Source organism: Danaus plexippus, chromosome Z (genome assembly GCF_018135715.1).
Source record: "Danaus plexippus chromosome Z, MEX_DaPlex, whole genome shotgun sequence".
Taxonomy (NCBI): domain Eukaryota; kingdom Metazoa; phylum Arthropoda; class Insecta; order Lepidoptera; family Nymphalidae; genus Danaus; species Danaus plexippus.
Window position 1 is genome coordinate 2,783,687 of NC_083559.1, and position 23,397 is coordinate 2,807,083.

At 30.3% G+C, this 23,397-nt stretch overlaps 1 protein-coding gene across 1 annotated transcript; it reads right to left on the reverse strand.

Moving 5' to 3' along the window:
• Window positions 1–630: 630 nt before the first annotated feature.
• LOC116777533 (LIM homeobox transcription factor 1-beta) lies at window positions 631–10,039 on the reverse strand. The gene is made up of 4 exons (XM_032671142.2): window positions 9,874–10,039; window positions 2,255–2,456; window positions 1,484–2,100; window positions 631–1,400 (listed from the first exon to the last, which is right to left on the reverse strand). Exons 1-4 carry the CDS (start codon window positions 9,962–9,964, stop codon window positions 1,156–1,158), a joined length of 1,155 nt encoding a protein of 384 aa, XP_032527033.1. The 5' UTR covers window positions 9,965–10,039; the 3' UTR covers window positions 631–1,155.
• Between the last annotated feature and the right edge of the window lie 13,358 nt (window positions 10,040–23,397).

The following is a 23,397-nucleotide window of genomic DNA, read 5'->3' on the forward strand; positions in this document are numbered from 1 at the left end:
CTCGAGATTAATGATTACGCCTTTATACATTCTTGACTATTATACGATAAATATCTTTACAATATTAATTAGAAGTAAATGAAACAAAGTTCTAGGTCATGGTATATTTTACATCGATTTATAATGTAGTGGCGTGCTCACATGACACGTCTCTCTTTCACAGATAACATAAACTTCTTACTTCTACACATCAGTTGACTAGATGTTGGCTACGAATAGACAAGCTTACAACAACTATAGTGGAGCTATTTACAATCATAATTTTTTTTTTTTACAAGAATCTTAATCGCATTACAGTAATTTGGTTTTGATTTTTTAATGAAATTTATTATAGACACGTAATATTTGATATTATTTAACTTAATGTATGCTACTTATATTAAATTATAATTGATGACTCTTTTACTTGTCTAAATAGTCATTTTGTTTGTGATGTTTAGAAATTTATTACATTTTAATAGGAGTCCATATTTTATACAAGCAATTAATAAAATAAAAGCTTATATTTATTGTAATATACTTGGTAACTATATTATTTAAAAGGTAACTAACTTACTCTATGACTTTTATGTACAATAATTATATTCTTCACTATATTCTCCAACTTTACAAGTAAACGGTGCTGTTTGTTCGTCATGTGCTTTTACGTTGCTGAAATTTTACGCACAGATCGACCGGGTCTATGTACATTTAATAGTTACTTCTACAAAACTTGGTTGCATTTGGATTTTGTTAATGCATTGGCTGTTACACTGGATGCTTTCTCTCTACTGACGTACGTACACAGAATGTATATCATAACACATATCGATGTATTAGGTATTCGTCTATTTTATATCTAATTTATCTAATTTTACAGTTCGTAACATTTTTCAACACAAACTTATTTTACAAAGTTGATTCAGTTTCTTTTAAAAGTTCCCGTCACGTCCTCAGTCGCCTTTTGGCTATTTAATATTTGTCACTTTCACACTGCAGTTGGATTTTTTTTTTATTTTACAGAGTAGAATATGAATTATAATACGAAAAGGGGGAGTTTCTGGTGGTTACGGTCGTTGTTTGACTAGTTCTTGTTGAAGTACAACGATTAAAGTCTTTAGGATAAGGGCGCTGTCGAACACTATTCACGGGCTCGACAGCGCCCTGGGCATTAAATCAATGATCTGTACTAAAATATGAATTTTGCATTAGATATAACTTATCGATGGGGTTGACAACAGCCCCTGTGCCAAGATTTAGGGGCTCGTGTGACGAATGGTTCCCATGATGAGGAAGGTGAGGTACCTCCAAGTTCTGTAGGCTCATGGTATCAGAAGTACCTTCATCAAGTTGATCGAAATTACTCCCATCAAGAGAAATATCCGAACTGCAGAAGCTGTCTCCGGAGTGAGCTGGATAGTCTACGAAAATAAAATAAGTATAAGAGATAGTCTGGAAATATGAATCGAACGTGTCACATTATTACAACTGCAACTATACGTACCATCAGGAGAATATGGCAAATTCGGGTTGAGTGGTTGACTAGAAGCTGAATAAGAGTTGTCCAAGCCAAGATAATTCCCGTGTTCACTGGAGGGCGACTCTTGTTTTATACTCTTTTCATCTTTGTCTTTGTCCTTGTCATTATTTTTATCACCTTCTTGTTTCGCCTTGCGTTGTATCTTTTTCATTTTAGCTCTCTGATTCTGGAACCACACCTGGACCACTCTCACACTCAATCCCGTGTCTTTAGCTAAAGCTTCTCGTACTTTGCGGCACGGTTTCGGGCTTACTTCAAAAGAAGCTTTGAATTGCCGTCGCTGAGCTGATGTTAGTATGGTTCTGGGGCGTTTTGGTCCCCTCCTTCCGTCACGAGGCCGCTCCGAATCATCTATTATCATATCATCTTCGGCATGTTGCATCAGATACATTTCTTTCTCAAAGTCTTGTCTGCAAAATATCTGTCCAGCCCTGATGACATATTGTTCGCCTTTTTGCAGAGGTTGGCAGCACATGACACAAACAAAGCATTGAATGTGAAAGACGTACTGCTGCGCTCTCATGACCATCTCCTGGGGTAGCAATCTGTCTCCGCAGCGAGTACACTTGACGCCGAATAATCTGTGACAAACATAACAATGATACAGCTATCCTTGCGACGCAAATTTACTTCGCTTCGCCGATCGCTGTTAGCGCGCGAGCATATTCGCAAAGCATTTACATTTGACTGATTACAGTGTTTATATAAAATAAATGTTTTTGAATATAATATTACCTGTCATAATCTGGTTTGCAATATAGTTTCGCATTTCTAGTGTAACATGTATGGGCAAGGGGACAGCCGCAGACGCAGCAACTCAGGCAGTGTTCGTGCCAAGATAAATCGCCTACTCGCATCAAGTAGCGGTCCTGAATCTTCTGACCACATCCCTCGCATATCTCCACAATCTTCTCCCTCTTGATACTGGCACTGAGCTCTGTAGATGATATATCTATAATTAGTAGCATGTGATAAGGCCCCATCCTACGAGCTTATACTTAGATGGGAGTTATATACAATAAAATATAACTTAAAGATTATTTGAGTAATATAATAAATATAATTTAAAACATAAAAAAATAATAACATTTGGATCATTCATTCAAAATAAATAACATTTACATCAATCGCAATCGCCAGTATACAGTAGAAACAAATCGCCATTTAAAAATTTCCTTCTTATTCCAAAATACAAATTAATATACTTTCACTGTTACTTAAAAAGTATGAAACATAAAAAAATGTAGACTGGATAAGACAATCGTGCCATTATCGAATTTTAGTGGAGGCAAAACACCACGATCGCGTCTTAAGTTGACGTACAAGCATAGATAAGTATAGTCAGAGACGGAATGGCTCTGAAAGTATTCGGCGTCTCAACATGCTCCTTAAAGGTGGGGATGTGGCTGAGGGGCGTGTCGGGTCACTAGGGTCACGAGATCAACCCGAAAACAAAATGTCTGCGTAAAACTGGCTCGTGTTGGAGAACACCATTGTTTCTGTAGTCTTGTGTAGTGATTTGATAACAGTAATCAACACAAAAAGAAAAATATTAAAGCTGTTAAGAAACATTTATTTCATTATAACTTTTGATCATAAAGATGATAAAATCGACGGCTCTAGATAGATAGCAGTCATATAATTAATAAGCAGGTCTGTATATTCGAAACATTCGGGTCCGTTAACGCATCAGTTTGGAGTGTAATAATAAAAATAAATTTTATCATAATATTTATATTTGAAGTGAACACTTTTGTTTCCCTTTGTAATAAAAAAAGTAGAACTTGGTAAACACTTTGAATACAGAAGTACACAAAGTAATTCTTTTTTTTTATATGTAAAATGTTTTAAAAATACATTGTAATCTATATTAATATAAAGCTGCAGAGTTTGTTTGTTTGAACCCGCTAATCTCAAGAACTACAAGTCTGATTAGAAAAATGCTTCCAGTGTTGGATAGTACATTTATCGAGGGAGGCTATAGGCTATATTTTATTTTCAAATAATTTAGAGATTCATAAGAATAAAAAAGGTGTAAAAACACCTTGGGTTACAAAACTAGCTAAAAACGAAAACGTGCGGCGCAAAAACTATTGAAAATGAAACAAAATAATGTTCTACGAGTTTGTAGTTCCCACTAAGCTCACGAAAAATTTCAGCGAGAGCACATATATAAATATCATATTAGTCACAAAAAACGCTTTTTTTCAAAAAAAATATTAAATACTCTTAAGAGAGAAGCTACGTTTAATGTTTATCGTATAATAATAACAATATTGTTGATCCTTATCCAAATTAATCATAATGACATCAAGGGCGTTTATGTAGATGTAAAATATTTTTTGTTTCATCCCAAGGGGACATTTCGTTTAGAAGTTATGTCGAGTATAAGACGTTTAGAATTGGTACGTAATAACGAATTATTTGCCAAAAAGTTTTATCAACATACTTTACCTAATATTAGTTTTTAGAATTTCATTGGGCACATAATTGTCGTTAAAATCATCGAATCACTTAATTTCAATTAAGATCTAAAATAGCCTAGCTATTAATATTAGATATGTGAAAGTAACTCTGTCTGCCTCTTTGTTACGTTTTCAAGCCTAAACCACTGAACCGATTTTGATGAGTTTTGGTATAGATATAGATGAAACCCTGGAGAAGTACATAGACTACAATTTATCCCGATATCGATACCAAAATAACAAGGCTGGAACCATGAAGTGCAGTTCGGTTTGAGCGCTTGTAGTGGCAGAGAACAGCTCTAATGTTGACGCGGACGGAACCACGGGAAAAAGCTAGTTTTCAATATAAACATTACACACTACCCTGGTCTTGACAAACATAATATGAAACTCCGCGTCGTGTTCGAAGATTCCTCAATGTTTGATTAAACTATTGAACTTGAAATAATCAATTGATTATTGTCAAATATAAACCGTTAGGTTTTATATAGTAAATTTAATTTGAATAACATTGGTTCACGGAAATCAGTCTGCTAAATGTTTAATGTGCTTCAGATTTTCCATTTTTTTTTTTTTACTTAAAGGAATCAATCAGTTGGTAATCATGTCGGATTACTGTATGCACGCTTTTGTGTGATTCGAAAATATTTCTAACGCAAATAAATCAAATACTGTACTGGAACTGTGAAACAATATATTAAATTTATAAATACTAACTAAAGAATTATGAAAAAGGAATGAAAACTGTATGTTTTAGGTACTTTGATGATGAAAATTACTTGATAGAGTAGATAGAGTCGCGGTAATGAGTAAAGGAGAAGGCTGACAAATAGAAAAATATTTGTTTGTCTACCGTAAATTTTTATTGTTTTTTCACCTGTTTTTTTGACACATTATGTATAACGATTTGTAAATTCATTATATAAAATACAAACTAAAAAAACAACAAAGTTTTCGTTTTTACAGTCTTAATTTATTTTATTTTAAAATATTCCTATACTATAATTTTGTAAATGATGATTTCGGTATAGAGAATCAATAAGATATATATATATATAAAATGATGTTTTCAAAACCGCAACAAGCACTATAACCATTAATCATTTTGAACAACCTGCAGGCAATATTTGCATTAATATAAATGAAATAGTGTTTTAATCTATATATTTCTATATTTCCTTTTGCCTAAATCCATATTGTACCTTTTTGTCAATAAAACATTCTATGTATCATGAATCGTGTTTATATTAGCGAATGAATAAATTAATAAAGTTATTTCGGACTATATTTTTTCATTTGTCCAGATTCATATTTTTGGTTGTCAGCAAAAATACAACTATGTAATACCTACTGTTCTTAAGAATTCTGATGAACGTATGCCTCATAAAACAAAAACATATTTATTATTATTCTGTCATATTTTGTCATCTGTTCAACTGATACAGTTTTATAATTTATTATCTGTGCGAAGACTTCGCGGTTATGTCATATTTAATAGAATGAAACAAACAAAAAACATTTAAATAAAAGTAATTTAATGTAAGGGTTAAAAATATATATTTTAACACATGTAAACTGGTTATTTTTAAAATAGAATCAGTAATCCCCATTTTATTTATTTCCGTTTAGTTTCGTTTTATATTCGTTTTAAAAATCCTTTAAAAAAATCCTTTTCGCAGTAAAAAACGTCTTCAGATTTCAATGAGATATATAGCTTTGCATTCAGTTTTTTTTTATTATGGCTCATTCTGAAATCGTTGTCAGTTAAATTTTTACAATATTCATCATCATCATCATCATCATCAGCCTATCGGAAGCCCACTGCTGAGCATAAGCCTCTTCTCGCATGGAGAAGGTTTGAGCATTAATCGCCACGCTTGCTCAAGACGGGTTGGCGATTTCAAACTTATAATTTGAAATTATAAGACCAGGTTTCCTCACGATGTTTTCCTTCACCGTCCGTCAGTGGTGTCTAAATACTATTAGAAAGTACATATGACTATGAAAAATCACATTGGTACTTGCCAGGTTTCGAACCCGCGCCCTCACGCAAGAGAGGCGGTCCTTTAACCTCCAGGCCACCACGACATTACAATTACAATATTCTATAATATCTATTAATAACCTAGATATGAATATGATTTATTTATTATTTAATCTATTAATTGAAAAACTTTTTTTCTTCAAAAGTAAAAAAAACTATATTTTTAACATAAAAACTTTTCATATACAATTCAATAGCACGATTTTTATAAACAAATGAACTCATAACTTCCACTTTGTTTAAAGCATTTTAGCTCTACCCCTGTCTTTTTAATTAAAAGCAAACAGGATCTTTGTTATTCTACACTAAGGCAGAATATGCAAAATATTGCCTGCATTTTTAGGAACCAATTTTTCTGCTTTACACTGTTTCATTAATTTTAGAAAAGAAATGTTTGCTACATTATTACTTCACAATAAACCATCTATATCGGCGCTGTTGTCCTCTTTGTTATTAGGAAAAATTGGAAAAGATTAATTGTGTGCTTTGAAAAAGCGAGTCAGAATTAAAAATAAAATTATTAATAAATTTTATTATGTCTCCTACATTTTTATTTATTCCGTAAAATGACACAAATTAACCCGTGCGGACACCCGGCCTGAGGTGCATACATCCGGAGCATATTATCGGAGATCCACATTTAACATATTATATAAGTTAGGCAATAAAATCACGTTAAAAAGAACATTGTTAAAATATAATGTTTTGTAATACGGGATTTTCAACGTATAAATATCGTTACAAAACCTATATGACAATATTAAAGCTATGCTCACTACAGTCGGAGAGTTTTAATAAAATGTCGAAAATTTACTGTTAGTAAATATATTAACGATTTTGAATTACATATATCTATACAATAGAATGAATTTAAATTGTATAAAATTGTAGTGTTAAGACTAATTATTATTGTCAATTTTGTTGATAACTTTAAGTAGGTACAGAGTCTTACATTTAAAAAATCGTAAATATGAGACATACACGGTGCATATACAAGAATTGCTCTAAATTAATGTCAGTATAAGTGTTTTATGATGAAATAAAAAAAAAATCTAAGTTTGAAATAATTACTAAATACCTATTGAAGCGTCACTTTTTGTTATTATTTAATTGATAATGTTTGGATCGTTAATTTGCATGGTTAGATTACGCTATCGGTCTGTCAAAAGGCAATCCAACATGGCGGTTCTAAAATTGTATTTGATAATGAAATTCATACGATTATAATTTATTTTATTTTAAGTATTTTAATCACGTTATTTGTTATCGTTGTGTTTATTTTAATCTATCGCACCTATGTCTAATTTCTATATCAGCTATATTTCTTCTTAAAGGTAACGTTTGTTTATGATTAATTAAAAATTAAATTATTACATAGTTAGCAAACCATGTTTTTTTTTTGTCCAATTATTGATTAGCTTTTTGTTATCTGGTTTGGAAGTTTAAAAATTAAGTCAATAGATGTATGTATATGTACATCTAAGCTAAGACTGCGGTTTTAACTTTAGAATAAATAAGCCTACGCCTCTGTAAGCCGTATATATTACTGAAATAGTAATGGATGCCAACATTATTTATAGAAATTTTCATAACAATTGAGTATAACTACTCTTTGCTATAGACGCCGATTTTAGTTAAAAAATATAAAACCATCGATTTTTTTACAATAAAATCGTATTATATACTCTATATATATAAAAATCTGAACCATTTTGTAGAGTTCGCATGGCCAATGAAATTAATTTTATATTAATAAAAGTAAAGCAACTAAGCAGACTATGCGTCGTTTTAACTCAAACGTTTCGTATAAACTAAAATGTTCATAAAAATATTAATTAAGTGTTTTAAAGGAATTACGTTTGTTTCTTTTATGTTGTATATTTCTTAACAATTAATCGTGGTTTGGCATTTCTTTTTAACATATTGGCAGCCTTGTAAATGGTTATCTAATATATGCTTGCCCACTGACAGTTTATATTTAAAGAGAAGAGCGTTCGAAGTTGTCCATCTTTGAATTTGATTTTTTTTAAAAGCTATGGTTTCACTCATACTGCGATCCTGGAATATTTTGTAAATGTCAACGTTTTTATTCGCTGGAAACTTTGAATATTTGAATTCCATTTTCATTTGGTCACACGCGATATGTAGATATTTTTTGACAAATGACATCTAAACTATACGTCATATAAAACTACAATATAATACAATCAAACGCTTTTTAAATTAATAGAGAATGTAACGTGATACAAAAAATATATTCTTCTGATGTATTTATATCGTATTATAATAAAAAAAAACTTACGTTGCCATTAAATTATTTAATATAGTTTCATTCAAATATTTCAGTAAAGTATTTCATGACTCGTTAAAGTTTTATTTATACGCCAGTGAAAATAGTTTTTATATTGAAATGTAAATATCGAATGAAGGAAATTTATTTTTAATGTTCACGCGATTTTAACGAAGCTTACTCCTTTGCGTATTTCATTTTATGAAATTTTTGAAATATGTTAAGTTATTTTTACTTACATTATTTTAAGCTAAATTGTGCTTTTTTCTATTTCGTCACCTTAGCGATGGTTGGTGCTGTTTACAGCCGCGTGTAATTTTTTCCCACTCAACCTAGACGTTATTAAAGTAATGAAAATGTAAAGCAAAAGCTTTGACTTTCGAAATATGAGATATTTTTATATTTTTTTATTATATCGAGTCGCAAAGGAGGCAAGTATAGACTGATAACGATGAGATGGCCATTATTTTCTGGTTATAATTTCATAGGAATAGAGACATGTGTTGTTCACTTCCAATAAATAAATAAATTCATATATATTCTTCTGCTATTCGAATAAAACATTTTTTCTAAAGCTGGCTAAATAATATAATGTAAATAATATAACCTACCTGGCTGTATGTCCTAAAACTAACCACACGTCATGTAATGCAGGGATAAATAGCTAAAATTTTTGTATAATATTCTTAAAACTTTTGTTTGTATTTGTTTCCAACTATTCCTTTCATCTTTGAAATGTTATTGATAAATTGCAATAGTTATTTAAACTGCTAGTTTTTGTTAAGTTTATATATAAACAATGTATATATATAAGGTGAGATACGCCTGTCTGTAGGTAGATGTGTGTTAGATTACTCGTTATCACCACCGATCGATACCGGCTCTGATTATTACAAGTATCTCCGTTCTTTAATAAAATAATAATATTTATATTATATATTTATATAAAAGATTTTTTTTTAATTATAATCATTCAACCGGTCACATTTATTACGATAAATTTTTCTTCATTCATTCATACATATATGTTTTATAACATCTACTGACAAATATTTTTTCAATTAATTGATTAAATGAATGTTACAATAATATTATTGATAGTTAAATATTTTTGAAACTTAATTTGAATACGAAATAAATGTTAAAGAGCATGTTTTGTATCCACTCTAATATTTAATTGTACTAATTATTATAAAATACAAACTGATGTTGAAACTTTTGAAAATTTTGTTAAAATAAATCAAAACACGATGTAACTGAGAGATGTTACTTATTATTTAATTAAACATAAATAATATTTTCGTAAATTTTAATATAATTATTATCCTCGAGTCGAATTTGGCCTATGTCGTGTTCAAGCTCTAAATTATTTGTAGCATACATAACTTTTTTAATTTAAGCACAATTTTTTTTTTATTGAGAAACGATGTCATTTAATTTTTAATTGATTTAGTATATATATATACTTAATTTATTCGCCTGTGACACAACTGTAACAGTTCGTTAACAAGTTAATAATATTCGCTACAGCTTTTGCATAAAATATTTTACTGACCTGTTCTTCCGGCGCAGGACAGGGGAGGCTGCATGCTCTCAGGCATCAATCCTGAGTTAATGTTAGTGTAAAACTCAAGCATTTTTTTCATATAAGACGATCACGATCACGACACGGAGGCGCACCGTGCGCCAGTCGAATTCACAATGGGCAATGGATCAAGAGACTCCTGGCGGATGAAGCCGACCGAGGCCCCCTTCCGTGCTCCCGCCAATGAGCTGTTGGTGAACGAACCGCCCCGCCTACCCCAGTCTAACCCAACCTACCTATTATACAGTTCGGAGGAGCGATATTTTGCTGCCGAAACGGCACCAACAAATTGTGTCTTTTTTTTTTCACTCGTCGGAAAAAAATCGGCGCCTTTAGCACAATCGGAACCATATTTGGATTATTCGTAAGAAACCGCCGTTTCTAAGAGTAATCGCACGTGTCCTAAGACTTAGGAGTTGAGTTTTATAACATCGTCACACGCGCTTCGAGATTTACGTTAAATGCTGGTCGCTTTAGGCGTTCGCAAACACTATGTCACTAACTTTGACGCTTCAGACATTTAACTTCGACTTTATGTGTGACATATTTACGCAGATCTTGTAATGTTACATACACATAAAATAATATGTAAATATATATAAATGTATTTTTTTTTTGTATTATTTTAATGCTAGTTTAGTGATGTATACTTGATTTTATATAGTGACCATATCTTAATATCAACAATTTGGGATACAGTAACGTAAAATAAATGCGAGTATTTTCCTTTCAAGAACAGAACTTCGTTGCTGGTATTGTTTTTGTTTAAATATTTGAGAAGCGCCGGTTTGTGAAATGTTTTATTGTGAACGATTTACGGCGCGACATTTTTAATTGTTTAATAAAATTTCGTAATTTCGTTGACATGGTCAATTTAAATGTGGGAAGTGATTTATTTTTTTTAACATATCAATGTGAAAAATATAGAGGACGTACAATTGTTTATTGATACCTCAAAAGTAAAAATAATGCTGCAATGTCTTATTAAAGACAATGTGGAAAAAGAAATTTTTGATTTATATAAAGTATTTAAAATTATATGTATATATATTACACATTGTGGCTTTAACCGTATAAAGTTCATTTTAAACTGTAGGATCAACCGGATCGTTAGCATTTTTGTAGGACGTTGACATCACTGTGATAAAAAAAAAAACACAAAACAAAAGCTAGTCAAAACATTCGTTTTACAAAATGGCGAACACTAACAATAAAATTGTTATGCAATTCAAGGTATCAAGCAAGACTGAGATGAAACGAAATTTAATAATATTTTAAATTATTCAAACTACCAGTTTCAATACAATAAACAACGGTGAAACGCAGTACAGTAAATATTGAGAGTACTAATACCCTATTGCTTTTATTTTGCTTATATGCAACCAATCCTGGGGTCGGATGATATTGAGGCATCCCTTTTTAATATAGAGTTAGGTGTATTCGCTTTAAAAAGAATAAAATGCGGCTGGCTGGAGAGGTATCTCGGTGGGTATGGTATTGTGGTTCAAGTGGGCCAATTCTGCTATTGAAAGTACTTGCACCATCCGTCATGTAAACAGTGGATGTTCGAATTATGGATGTGGTAGGTAGGTAGGAATTACAGTATCTAACTCGTACTGAACAATGACAATATAGTAGATAACGGGGAAATAAGTAAATTAATTTAAATGCCTCAAATAATATTGTATGGTGTTTGTTTTATATACCACCAAATAAATATTAAGATCTTAATACATTTCGATATCTCAGACATTAGACGTACCTACACTGTTTGAATAAATTATGTTAGGTAACCGTAATATTGCCGCATCCATTTGAGAATGGATCTTGAAAATTTCATAGGAATTATTATTGTGTTTTCATTTATCACAATGATTCAATGGCTCTGCGTGAGTTTTGGCATTGTGTCCGCTGGAGCCACTTCACGTACGCTGGCTGAACAGGGACATTACCAGAGGAAATACGTTTGGCAATACAAATACAATTACCACGGGCTTTAATCGGTTTCGTTTTTTCGAAAGGATAGCAATTTTTTGTCACCTGACGACTATTGATGGTATTGTAATGTTATCATTTTAAAATACGTCAGTGCCCTATCAACATTTTCTTTATTTTGCTGTTTAGGGATTGTCGTTTTTTTTTAATACTATTATAAGCCAGGATTTTTTTTATTTATCGCAAAATAATAATAACAAAAGCATCTAAGGCTTAAATTGCTTCAACGTGTTTGTAAACGAGAAATGAATATAATATTCAATAATTTGCTATGTTTTTCGTGTTTCACGCTATTTAAACACCAGTTAATATTACATGTAATTCGAGTAAACATTTTAAAACTCTATTTAATATATGGATATTCGGGAAAAACTTTAGATATATTTGTTTGTTTGTTCCACCCAGCTTGTTTACCGTTTGTGTATACATGCATGTATAGCATAAATTGATTTTACGGGCTCGATTTTGTAACATGGTAATATAAATTTGTTATCACAATGGTTTCATTGATGTGGCGGCAGATAGCTATTCAGATGGAAGAGCTCGATTGGTTCGGAAGTTTTCAATTTTCGTTATGACTCTGCAAAATCTCGATTCTTAACTACAGCCAGTTTTATTAGATTTTTCAGAGCTAGCAATATGCAACAATATAGAAATTGGGAACGCAATGGCTTAATTGAAAAATTGAAAAACAAAAAAATTTGCAGTTATAAAATTGTATTTAATTTTATCCGATATAATAAATTATTTGAGCTTAATTGGAATATTATTGGAAGTTTTTCTGGATAAATGGGTATAGTATTTAAGAGAGTTATTACGAATGTAGGAAATAAGTTGTGAAGAACAGTTTTTTTTTTTTTAATATTATTGAGATCTTAAAGTTTTGAGATCAGGTGGAATTTAATTTGCCTTTGGGTACAATCTCCGTCAATAAAGGCTGTGCTACACACGTGCCGGCGTCGATGATCTTCGTCAGTGCAATTGTTTTTAATCTTTATTAACTGAATATAAAGTTCAAATTCGTTTGCACGTTCAAAATCTTATACGAAAAGGGACCAGCTTTCCCCTACCGTAAACATGGGGATGTGTTTTTACACAGATCATAGAATAAAGATTATTAGAGGAATGAATACCTACTTAATTGACGTGGCTTAATATTTTGTAAAAATACATTCTAATACATTATTCGTTATGTTTTTTTCCTGTATTTTTATACAATTGAAATGTTTTATATCGTAAGAGTCTTTCAAGAGTGGCAAGTATGAACAAAATACCGTCAATCAGCTTTAGTTAGATGTGAGAACCGTGTCTCTGAGAGGGAGCTATGTGAGAGGTATATGTTATGTAGACAGCTTCTATAAAATTCTGTGTCTTGTGGAACAGGGAGTCTGGATGACGGATTTAAAAGGCAGCGATGGCTTGCAAGTACGAAAGTAAGCTGTTTTGAAATAAACAACTCAATTTTAATTAAAATCTCACAGAAATGTTTGTGATAGCTTCAATTAATTATAATTTTTTTCATAATCCTATTGATCGGAATAATTATTTCAAGTTATAATTTTTTTTTAAACCACCGTTTAAGTTTTTCACTTTCACATAAGTAAAACATAAATAAAATTTAAAGCGAAAAAGCTCAAAAATAATGCATTCAAAGAGTTCTGAACAACGTATGTAAGCTTGGAAACAAAGACAATAACAAAAGACCAACGAGCCCTCATTAAACACAAATAAAAGTGAACTGGAATGGAAACATTAAATCATCGTGCGATCTGTGGGGCGTGGACATAAACGGGGGGAGACGTGACACGTCAGCTCTGTAAGTCATAGATTACCGCTGTATTAAGCAACGATTTTTAAAGAATTAGCGGCGTTAAGACTTATATATGAAATTCTGCGTCAACGAGACGGCTAAGATCCGTAAACGTTTTTAAATAACACGATAAATGAACGGCGTTTTTGAATTTATGTCACTGACCGAAAGTTAAGTGGACTATTACAGTATCGAATAATATGACAGAAATTAAATTTAATGAAATTAGAAAGTAGATGGTCGAAGTGCGAGAATATAGTTATATGACAATAGAATCTCAGCTATATGAAACAGTACATTCCAGTGTCAAATAATGCAAACTTAAAGTAGTTTTCAACACACTAACCCTTATTACCTTTATAGTAGTCATATCGAAACTACCAGAGCTTAGAGAGATTGATTTCGAACGACAAATTGTTTTAAGCATTTAATGAAAAACTTTTAGATTTAAATTACATGTAATATATTATCATCATTAAAGTCCGAGTTATTCAACTGATTACGCTCGTCAATGTAAGTCAGGTGATTCATATAGACTATTTAATATGTAACTTCACGGATGGATACAGTTTAAATGAAACGGGCGGGAAGATTTTAGTTAAATCGTGCCACGCGTCGATCGCGTGTCGTACCCGTGGGGCTAGTTTACAAAGCCTATTGATAAATATCACATTTTTGGTTTAGTATTTAGCGATATTTATAGACTTCCCATCCGTTTAGAAACGGTTACATAATCCAAGTATGTTACATAGAAATCTGATGTAATACATTTCATATATAAAATTGTTTCACGAGCAGTTTAATATTCTATATTATATCACATAATCTAAATATTTCAACGGATTCCAATAACTTATATACATTTGCAATATTTTAACTTATTTAAATGCAATTCGTCTCAAGTCCTAAAGTCCCCAGTCTAAGTATTCGATCTATTCATCCCTTTGGTGATCGTCTCGCATATTTATCAAAGCCAAATGATTTCAGCTGTTTATTTTTAATTCATTAGACATTCATATAAGTGTTTAATATATTCAAAGGAAAGATAAAGATATCAGAAAAAAAATAAGAAAAATAAGATATATATATATAACTGATTAAAAATAAATCTATCAAAAAAAAAAAGTTAGACGCTCAAAGTATTATAAGATTTATCTTAAAGAATAAAAAAGAAAAACTAAATACTTGGGCATAACATTTGAAGAAGCTATTTCTATTTTTTATTTCGATTTTGTTTGTCGCAATTTTTTTCCAATATCTTTATCTTTTCTTTTAAAATATGTCTTTACATATAAAAATAAATGGCAACATTCGTTTTATGTAAAACGGCTGTCAAACGCTGACTATATCTGCTATTAACGTTCGTTTTAATAACGGGAAGTGACAATTCTATCTTATATACCGAAAGCTCTGCTAAAACTCAATTCTTCTCGCAGTGAGCTTGAAGATAGCTAAAGGTGTTTAATATGACTGTTCTGAATAGAGGAGTGAAATGTATTGTATATTATTTTATACAGAATGACGAAACTACTCTAATTATTAAATCTTCGTAGAAACTACCAGTCGTAAAGTTATTTGAGAATATCTTCTATGTCAGTAGATTTAAAAAAAAAAAAATTTACGGTTTTTCCTAACGATCAAAATGCTAATTAAACAGTGGGTAGATTTTAACATAGCGAAGATTTCACTAAGTGATGAAGCAGTTGATAACTATTTGATAAAATGTTTTGACTTTAAAATATAATTTTCATACTATTGAAGTTAAAAAATTAGTAATATATTCAAGTTAGAAATGAAACAGTCCGTTTGTTAGTTAATATAAATTGTGTTGTATTTTAAACGTAGCATGTGTTATTCGCTCTCAACAAATGTTTACACCTTAACTATTTTGAATATTCTTTACATGAGTAAATAAGCGAATGTTATGTCTGATAATATAAATACTTCTCTTGTTAGAACGACGCTACACGTAATAATTTCCAGGTCAATCGGAAGAGAATGTTGCCACAACAACGCTCAACAAATTTGTGTCGTTTTAATACGTTGTATGTTTTAAATTTGATCAATTTTTTTTTCTATTCTGGGGAACAGGTACAGATAATCAGTAAACTAAGAAATAATCTTCTTTTTCGTCACCCTTTCCTTCTTAACTTTATACAGGTGGAGTTGTTGTAATGAAGATATCGTTCAATAAATAATCAAATGCATCTATATTTATTAAGCATGGGTGAAGTAAAATTCAGAACATTCAAGACGACAAAAATATATATAAACTGTAAAAAAAAAAGGATTTTACAGAGACATGCTCCAGCACACTTTATCCCTGGAGACAGCCAAACGTCTGGTCTTTGTATTAAGACGTAAGGTAAACAATAATTATTCTTTTAACTATCATATAAAATATAATTGAAATTTAGAAGACACTTTTTATTCATGTCAAATGCAGCTTTGGCAGATTCCCAAAACAACCGATATATATTATATAAGTATATAATATATATGAGAGTGGCGTGCAGACCATAGATGCAAATAAGCACTGCTTACCCTACCCATATAAACAACTAAACCTACATTGTTTAATTCTGACTTACATCCTTTAATCATACGTTAAGAAATAACAATGCTTACAGACATTTAATGTCATTTGATTCATGATTTGGTAAAATTGTTAAAAGTGCCATCTATAAACAGAAAACGAATCATTGTCGATCGGCCGCTGTTAACTGCTAGCATCTCCATGCAGCCAGAACGGCCGTAGGCATACGTTGTACTAACTACTTGGTGCATATTTTTCATACAAATAATCCCAAGGACTACATACAAATCTCGTGTTGTATGTAGAAAATGTTTGCATGTGTGTGCAAAAACTATGCATGTTTTAGGTTCCGAGAGGCACTGCTTTTTTAAAAATCATAGAAACTGTCGAATGAAAAGGGACCATTTATTTTGTTAGTATTCTGTTCTAAAAGTTTTCCCGCCATTTTGTTGTTATTGTCTTTCTAAACGCAAGTGAATGAATTTTAATTAGCTAATGAGTGAATTTATTAACAAATTATGGAAAAAATATTTACGAGTTGAGCTAGGTGGAAATTAATTACGAGTACATTTTTAATGTTGTCGTTTGATGATAAAATTAAAATAGTTACAAAGGGAAGGTGTGTGACCTGGTTAGGTTTTACTAAAAAAAGGTAATGTTATGCGTTTTAATAAAAAATATTATGATAGTTATAATTACCTAGCAGGTTGTGTACACACAAATAAGTTATTGTGTTTTCCTTGTTTGTTGTTTCAAATAATAATAGTAATAATAATAATGTTTGGATCACGACTGGATATTGCGATTTAAATAATTTTCATAAAGAGGTGACTACAGCTCGTAATCGTTTTAAGGACTCTTATAATTAAGAGGTAGTTGATGGATTTGTAAAATATATAGATGTCAGTTCTGATGCGACTTCTGTAACTTTATGCGGGAATATTATCAAAGTTTTAGAGGAGGAAATTATGGTGAAAATTGGTAAATTTTTCAAACATAGTCTGCTTATCCTACCTCAAACCACCGTGCACGACCCTGTTATATAAGCATTTTTATGTTTTATGATTTAAACCCGCTAAATTCTTTTATTAAATGCTTAACATTAATTCTGTTTTTTGAACTATTTTTTTGTAGTAATTCAAATACGATTTGCCTTTGAATACTTCAAGAAAGGAATTTCCAGAAGATTAAGAAATCGATGGCGGTAGATGATAAATAACAAGGACCAACTGACAGACATTCACACCTCGTCTGCCCGTGATCACGGTTGCTGCAAAGTAACCGAAACGTCGGGATTATGTAGTTTTTAAATAATAAAATCCGCGTAGTATATCCGAATAATACTAGTTTCATTTAAGGAATTTCTGGCTCTTATTCTGTAAGTGGAACTCAGAACACTTTTCCTTAGAATAAGTATTGTATCAATTAACTCATTAACTACTTTAAGTAAAATAAAAGGCTAGAGATGTATTTACATTCTTTGCGAGTTTAGTTTTTCTGACTGCCAAGAAGACAACTAAAACTATATTTGATAGTTAAAAGGACGTGAGTGTCTTTAAAGTTCGTTGCCTACGTAGATTAATGTGGTTGTATTTAAAAATACTATTATATTCAGTTAGGTAAATCATATAGTAAACATTATTGTGAATAACTTTAATAAGAGATCAAGGATAACACTCTGTGTATAGACATATATTAGTTATTAATAAGTAACGACGTCACGGCCATTTTATTTAGGAACATCTCTTATTTAAGTAAATTAAATTAAAGATTACAACAGTGTAGACCATATAATAATGGTTTAGTTTCAGTAACAAAACTACACGGTCTTTATTAAAAGCTCTTGATTTATTGTAATGAAGCTAACTCAATCTTATTTATTCCGTTGTGTTTTGTCTTCCAAAATTAAAACTTACATTAGAAACGCTTGAATACCTTAATTCAAGTAAATATCAAAAGATATCTTTTGTTTACATACAGATACCTTTAGATGAGGAATTTGAATTATTGTACATTGTTCACTGGTCATTGTTGTCGCCAACTCTTTAGTCCTGACTCTTCTATAGCCTCGTACAATATTATTATCTGTAGGTATATTCCTGTCTATGTGCATTAAAGTATTTATGACATTGTATAAATGTACACTCACTGTAATAATGTATTGTTTATGTTTGATTCATGAATATGTTATAGTTACCGCAAATTCTTTAACATTTATTCTATTACAGACTGTTAATGTTTGAAACTTTTAACGATAATATTACTATTAAAAGTGAGAATGACTGCATATAAGATTTTTATTTTATGTTCTATCTTAAAGTAAATTATGCAAAGAAATTTATTGTGTTGCTTTTATGTTCATTATAAATTGGATACTGAACTCGATGCATACTATGAAAGAGTTTGTCAACAGAGATAGCCATTGGGTTCTGATGAGGCTTATATATAATTATAATATCTACGCTTGCATAGTATGTTAAATATTAATAAGAATGGTATATTAGAGAGTACAGTGAATACGGAAAATTCGTCGAGCCTCCTGAACGAATAGCCGAATATTAGGCAAAAGTATTCGGTCGGATTTTAGCGCCCTAACTTGTACAAGACGTGAATGTCTCGCGCTCTTTTGTTCTTATGTACTCACCCAAAAAAATTCACTCGAAAATGATGTAAACTACTTTTTAAAAATGTAGGAAACTTTATCTTTTTGCGCCATAACTTTCTCCAAAAAAAAAATTTATTACTAAAGTAATTCTAATACATAGAATTCTTAACTTTTCTAATACAGAATATAATTGTATACGTGATTAGGTAACATTAACTACTAATATGATAATAAGAGTAACATATGTAATGACTCATTTTTTTAATTATTCAGTTATAATATATATATATATATATATATTATTTATATATATATTATTTATTATAATATGAAAAAAGAAGCTAAAAAGGCAAAATACCGAATAGTACCAAATAGTACCGAATAGTACCGAATGGTAACCGAATCGTTGCAAGCCTAATAATGTCTAACTTACATCGGTAAACTCAACACTCACAGTTTCTCGTTTTTCATTTAAAGTAAGTATATGTGAATGAAAAATTGGATACTGTTTTTTTTTTGTATAATAATACATGCATGGTAAATATACACTTATAGTATATATGTATGTAGAGTTCATAAAGGAATAATTTTCTTTTTGAATTCGTATTTGCACGACTCATTTATATACTAAACAATAAACATTATTTTTAATATTCTTAATACATAAAATGAAGAAATGGAATTATTTATTGATCTCATTTAGTTCATTGGAAAAAACATTATTTGTAAAAGGAACATTATTGTTTGCTTATACGTATCAAAGGCATAGCATTTATGAATGGGTGACAAAGATAGCGTTAAAAAAAATACGTATAAAACAAAAAAAAATATTCAAAAACGTTTTCAAATATTTGTGGGTGAAGTGAACTCAGCGTGACGTGGCCGGGCAGCGCAAGTGGTCAAGCCTCGGATAGTCAAACATGAACAACTACTGTTCAATAAATATAGGGTCAACACATTTTATTAAAAAAGTTAGCGGGTGGGAAACTGACGTATTTGACAAATAGTTCTTTGTAATCCAAAGATTCATATATTCATAGATGAATGGAATTTCAATGGTTTGTGTATAAATTATTGAGACATGCGGATTTTGGGCTTGGGTTTCAAAGAAATGGTGGTTGAAGCCCTGTCTTGATTATATCAGTGAAATGAGCAAACAAGCATTTATGGTTTATGTCTACGCCCTGGAAAAGATGGACGTATTTTACTAAAGCCTCATAATTGTTTAATGCTTTACATTTAACATGCGAAGGAATTTATCGCCTGATAGTACGTTATTTTGTTAAAGACTTGAGTAATAAAAACCGGGAATGCTCAATTTATTAATTGTAATAATTTATGGAATTATTAGATAGTTCTCATTGTTACTTCATTGTAAGTTGGAATGTCATTAATAGTACAACTATGTTCGAGTATGGCCTCAAAACGAGATATTTTATAAGCTCTCCAGCTGATAAAAGTAAAAGATAATTTGTTATACAATGGTTTAATGTTTTAAATATCTGGTGTTTTTCAAATTTTTGCTATATTTAATGTAAAATATTACAAACTATATATCGTAGTTAGTAAAATTTTTGTCAAACTTCATGTTGATTGTCGAAAACATATTTTTTGCAATTCCAACAAACAATAGTCCCGTTTGTGTCAATTCAATTTTTATTTACTTTATAATTCCATTAAAAATAAACCCAATTTTTTTTCACTCGTATCAAAAAAAAAATATATATTTTTTTCGGAATTGTCGAGATTATTGACATTTGTTTCCAATTAAGAAAATAGCTTTTTTTTCTAATAGCATCGTTGTTAAAAAATATTTATATCCAGCCAGTAAAATAAATTTAATTTTATATAAAAGTACATAATAATTTAAAATTATTTTCAAATCAATGTATTAGGTATTAAGTATGAGCCAAAAAATAGACAATTACAGGAATAGGAAACATTTGATGTCTTGTATGCTTTCTATGGAATCAAATCTCGTTGTTCATTTTCATTTATAATTTAACTTATTGGTAATATTCGATACTTGTGTAAAATTTGGATAGACTAGTAAAAAATTACCTCGTAAAAAGTATGTTAACGAATATAAAAATAAATAAATATCATGTTAAAGCAACTACGTAATACTAAATAATTATAGGTTCATATTTAAATGGAAAAAAATAAAAATGGCAACCTTGGTCGAAAAAGACTCGAAATCATTTGTTTTATATTTTATAATAACTAGACTGCAAGCCTTTTTCTCTTTGAGAAATAAAATTTAGAAATTTATAATAAATAAAAACCTTAAAAATATATTATTACATTTTTGGAATTCACGAATCATATATATTTTATCAATGTTTTCTATTTAATTATTTTTATTCTTAGCAGCTACAGTAGTACGGATATTATTCATGTATAGAGGAAGTTTGTAAAAAGGCTAAACAATGTAATTAATACGGGACACAAAATTCAAGTGCTGGTAGTTTTTATGTATATATATATATATATATATATATATATATATATAATTTTTTTTTTTAATCAGAATAGATTACGACTCTACGCATCCACTTCAACACTAACACAAAACAAGCATATTGCTTTGTTCACACCAACGTACTACAAAGGAATAGCATTCCAAATTATTTATAAAAACTTATTGTTTATAACAAAAATATTCAATGTCTATACATTCTTTTTTCTAAACGTTATGTAACTGGCGAATTATTTTTGTAAATATATTGCTTTATGAATGATCAGTACATATTAAATGCCCTTCTGTTTCTGTTAGTTATAATTAGTTGACTACAAAAGTAAGTAGCTTATACTATTTATTTTTACCTATGTGGTTACATAAATGTCATATAATATCACCTATTGCGAACAGGAATTCGAATGAATGCGGCTGTCATTGTTTTATTTACATTAAATCTTACAATGTTTCTTATGAACGCAATGTAAGTTTAATTAAAAATATCGAAGTTGAAGTCATTTGGAGCTCGTTTTATTGAAATATAAACTATTTAATTAATATTCATAACAATGCATTCATTATGTATTTTGTTAAACAATGATATTAATAGACATTTAATTAATATTCATTTATTATAGATTAGAATTGTATGTATAGATGTAAATTAATTGTGGTAATTAGTTTTGTATTGGATTGTATTTAGCAGTGCATTGTCCTTTTGCAATCTTCGATAAATATGTTTGGGGTATTGATTATTTCCAACATAAACATTCAAATTAAATTAAATTAAATTCTAGTGGACAGCAATATTTAGAGATAACATAGATTTAAAGTTGTCAATCACTAGGTTAAGGTATATAGTGTACCTTGGAGCGAGCGTTAGATAAAAAATATAAAAAATCTTCAGTACATCGTTTTTCATTCCCGATCTACGATGGGAATAAATATAAAATGAAAAAGTTTAAAAACATTAAAAAACTATAAAACTGTTGGTGTCCAGATTCGACGGTTTAGGTTCGTACTAGGCACGTAAAACAATATGATCTTCATACTCATTAAAACTCGACTAAAAGTTTGAGGTATGGAAGCAAGTTAATTTAAATATTCTCATATATATTACCGGTAACATTTTATTTATTGCAAATCCTAAAGTTATTGACTGAGGTAGGATCTGCTCGGTTTGTCGGTTGTTTTTCTTGATGGTGCTAATGGAAGCATAAAGTGAAAATAGACTAAAATGTGAGTAGGGACACAGTCGCCTCGATAGCTGGATCAGTTGTTTGATTTTTACAGAAGTTTTTCGAAGCGTAAACGGTAAGCAACTCGTATGAAAAAAAAAAAGTTTTATATAAAGGTTTTCGTGTCCTACGAGTAGGAATTCTGAAAATAGTATTCGCGCCAACTGAAAAGTACCTGAATAGTTAGTGTAAAATACAAAAAAAATATACTGACATCTGACATAGAGGAGAGTTTTGTAAAAAACTGTTCACTGCCTCTCGTTGCGACAAAATTCGTTTCGAATGTATCTTTTTTCGGGCATGTAATAATGTATTAAACCGATGTCGCTGTGTAATTTATAGAAGTTAGGATTACTCGTTAACAACATGTGACGCGGAAGTAATGTAAATAATAATATTTATTGCTGTTAGTTTCGTTATGTAGGGTGCGGTTTACGGCCATCCAAAGGCTTCAAGAAAACTACTAAACTTCCGTGATATATATCATATTACTGTACAGTAAGTATGTTTCTGAAACTCATAACATATGCCTAAGTCCATATCATTACCCCGATGTTAGGATAGCGAAGCAAATATTTCTTGTTTGGTTTCTGGAAACTTCTAGTTTACTCGGACAGGTGTTCGTTTCTCTGAGTCGGCGGAGTGACTCTTTAGGTATTTGATATTTTATCCACATGACGTTGTAACCGAAACTTTATTTAATAATATAATTTTAAGAAATTTACCGAAAGTAACAATTTTACCAATAATTCTCTCTATAAAACATACTGTCACTGTTAAGACAAAATATACATAAAAATTTGCATTTCGAAAAGCTTTTTATGAAAAGACATCCTTTGTAGTTGATCCGTT

Coding starts and splice junctions, on each gene's coding strand:
- LOC116777533 (XM_032671142.2), bottom strand. CDS start 9,964: ATGAAAAAAATGCTTGAGTTTTACACTAACATTAACTCAGGATTGATG. Junction 2,101..2,254: donor TGCAAACCAGATTATGACAG/GTAATATTATAT, acceptor TGTTTGTCACAG/ATTATTCGGCGTCAAGTGTA. Junction 1,401..1,483: donor TTTGCCATATTCTCCTGATG/GTACGTATAGTT, acceptor TTATTTTCGTAG/ACTATCCAGCTCACTCCGGA.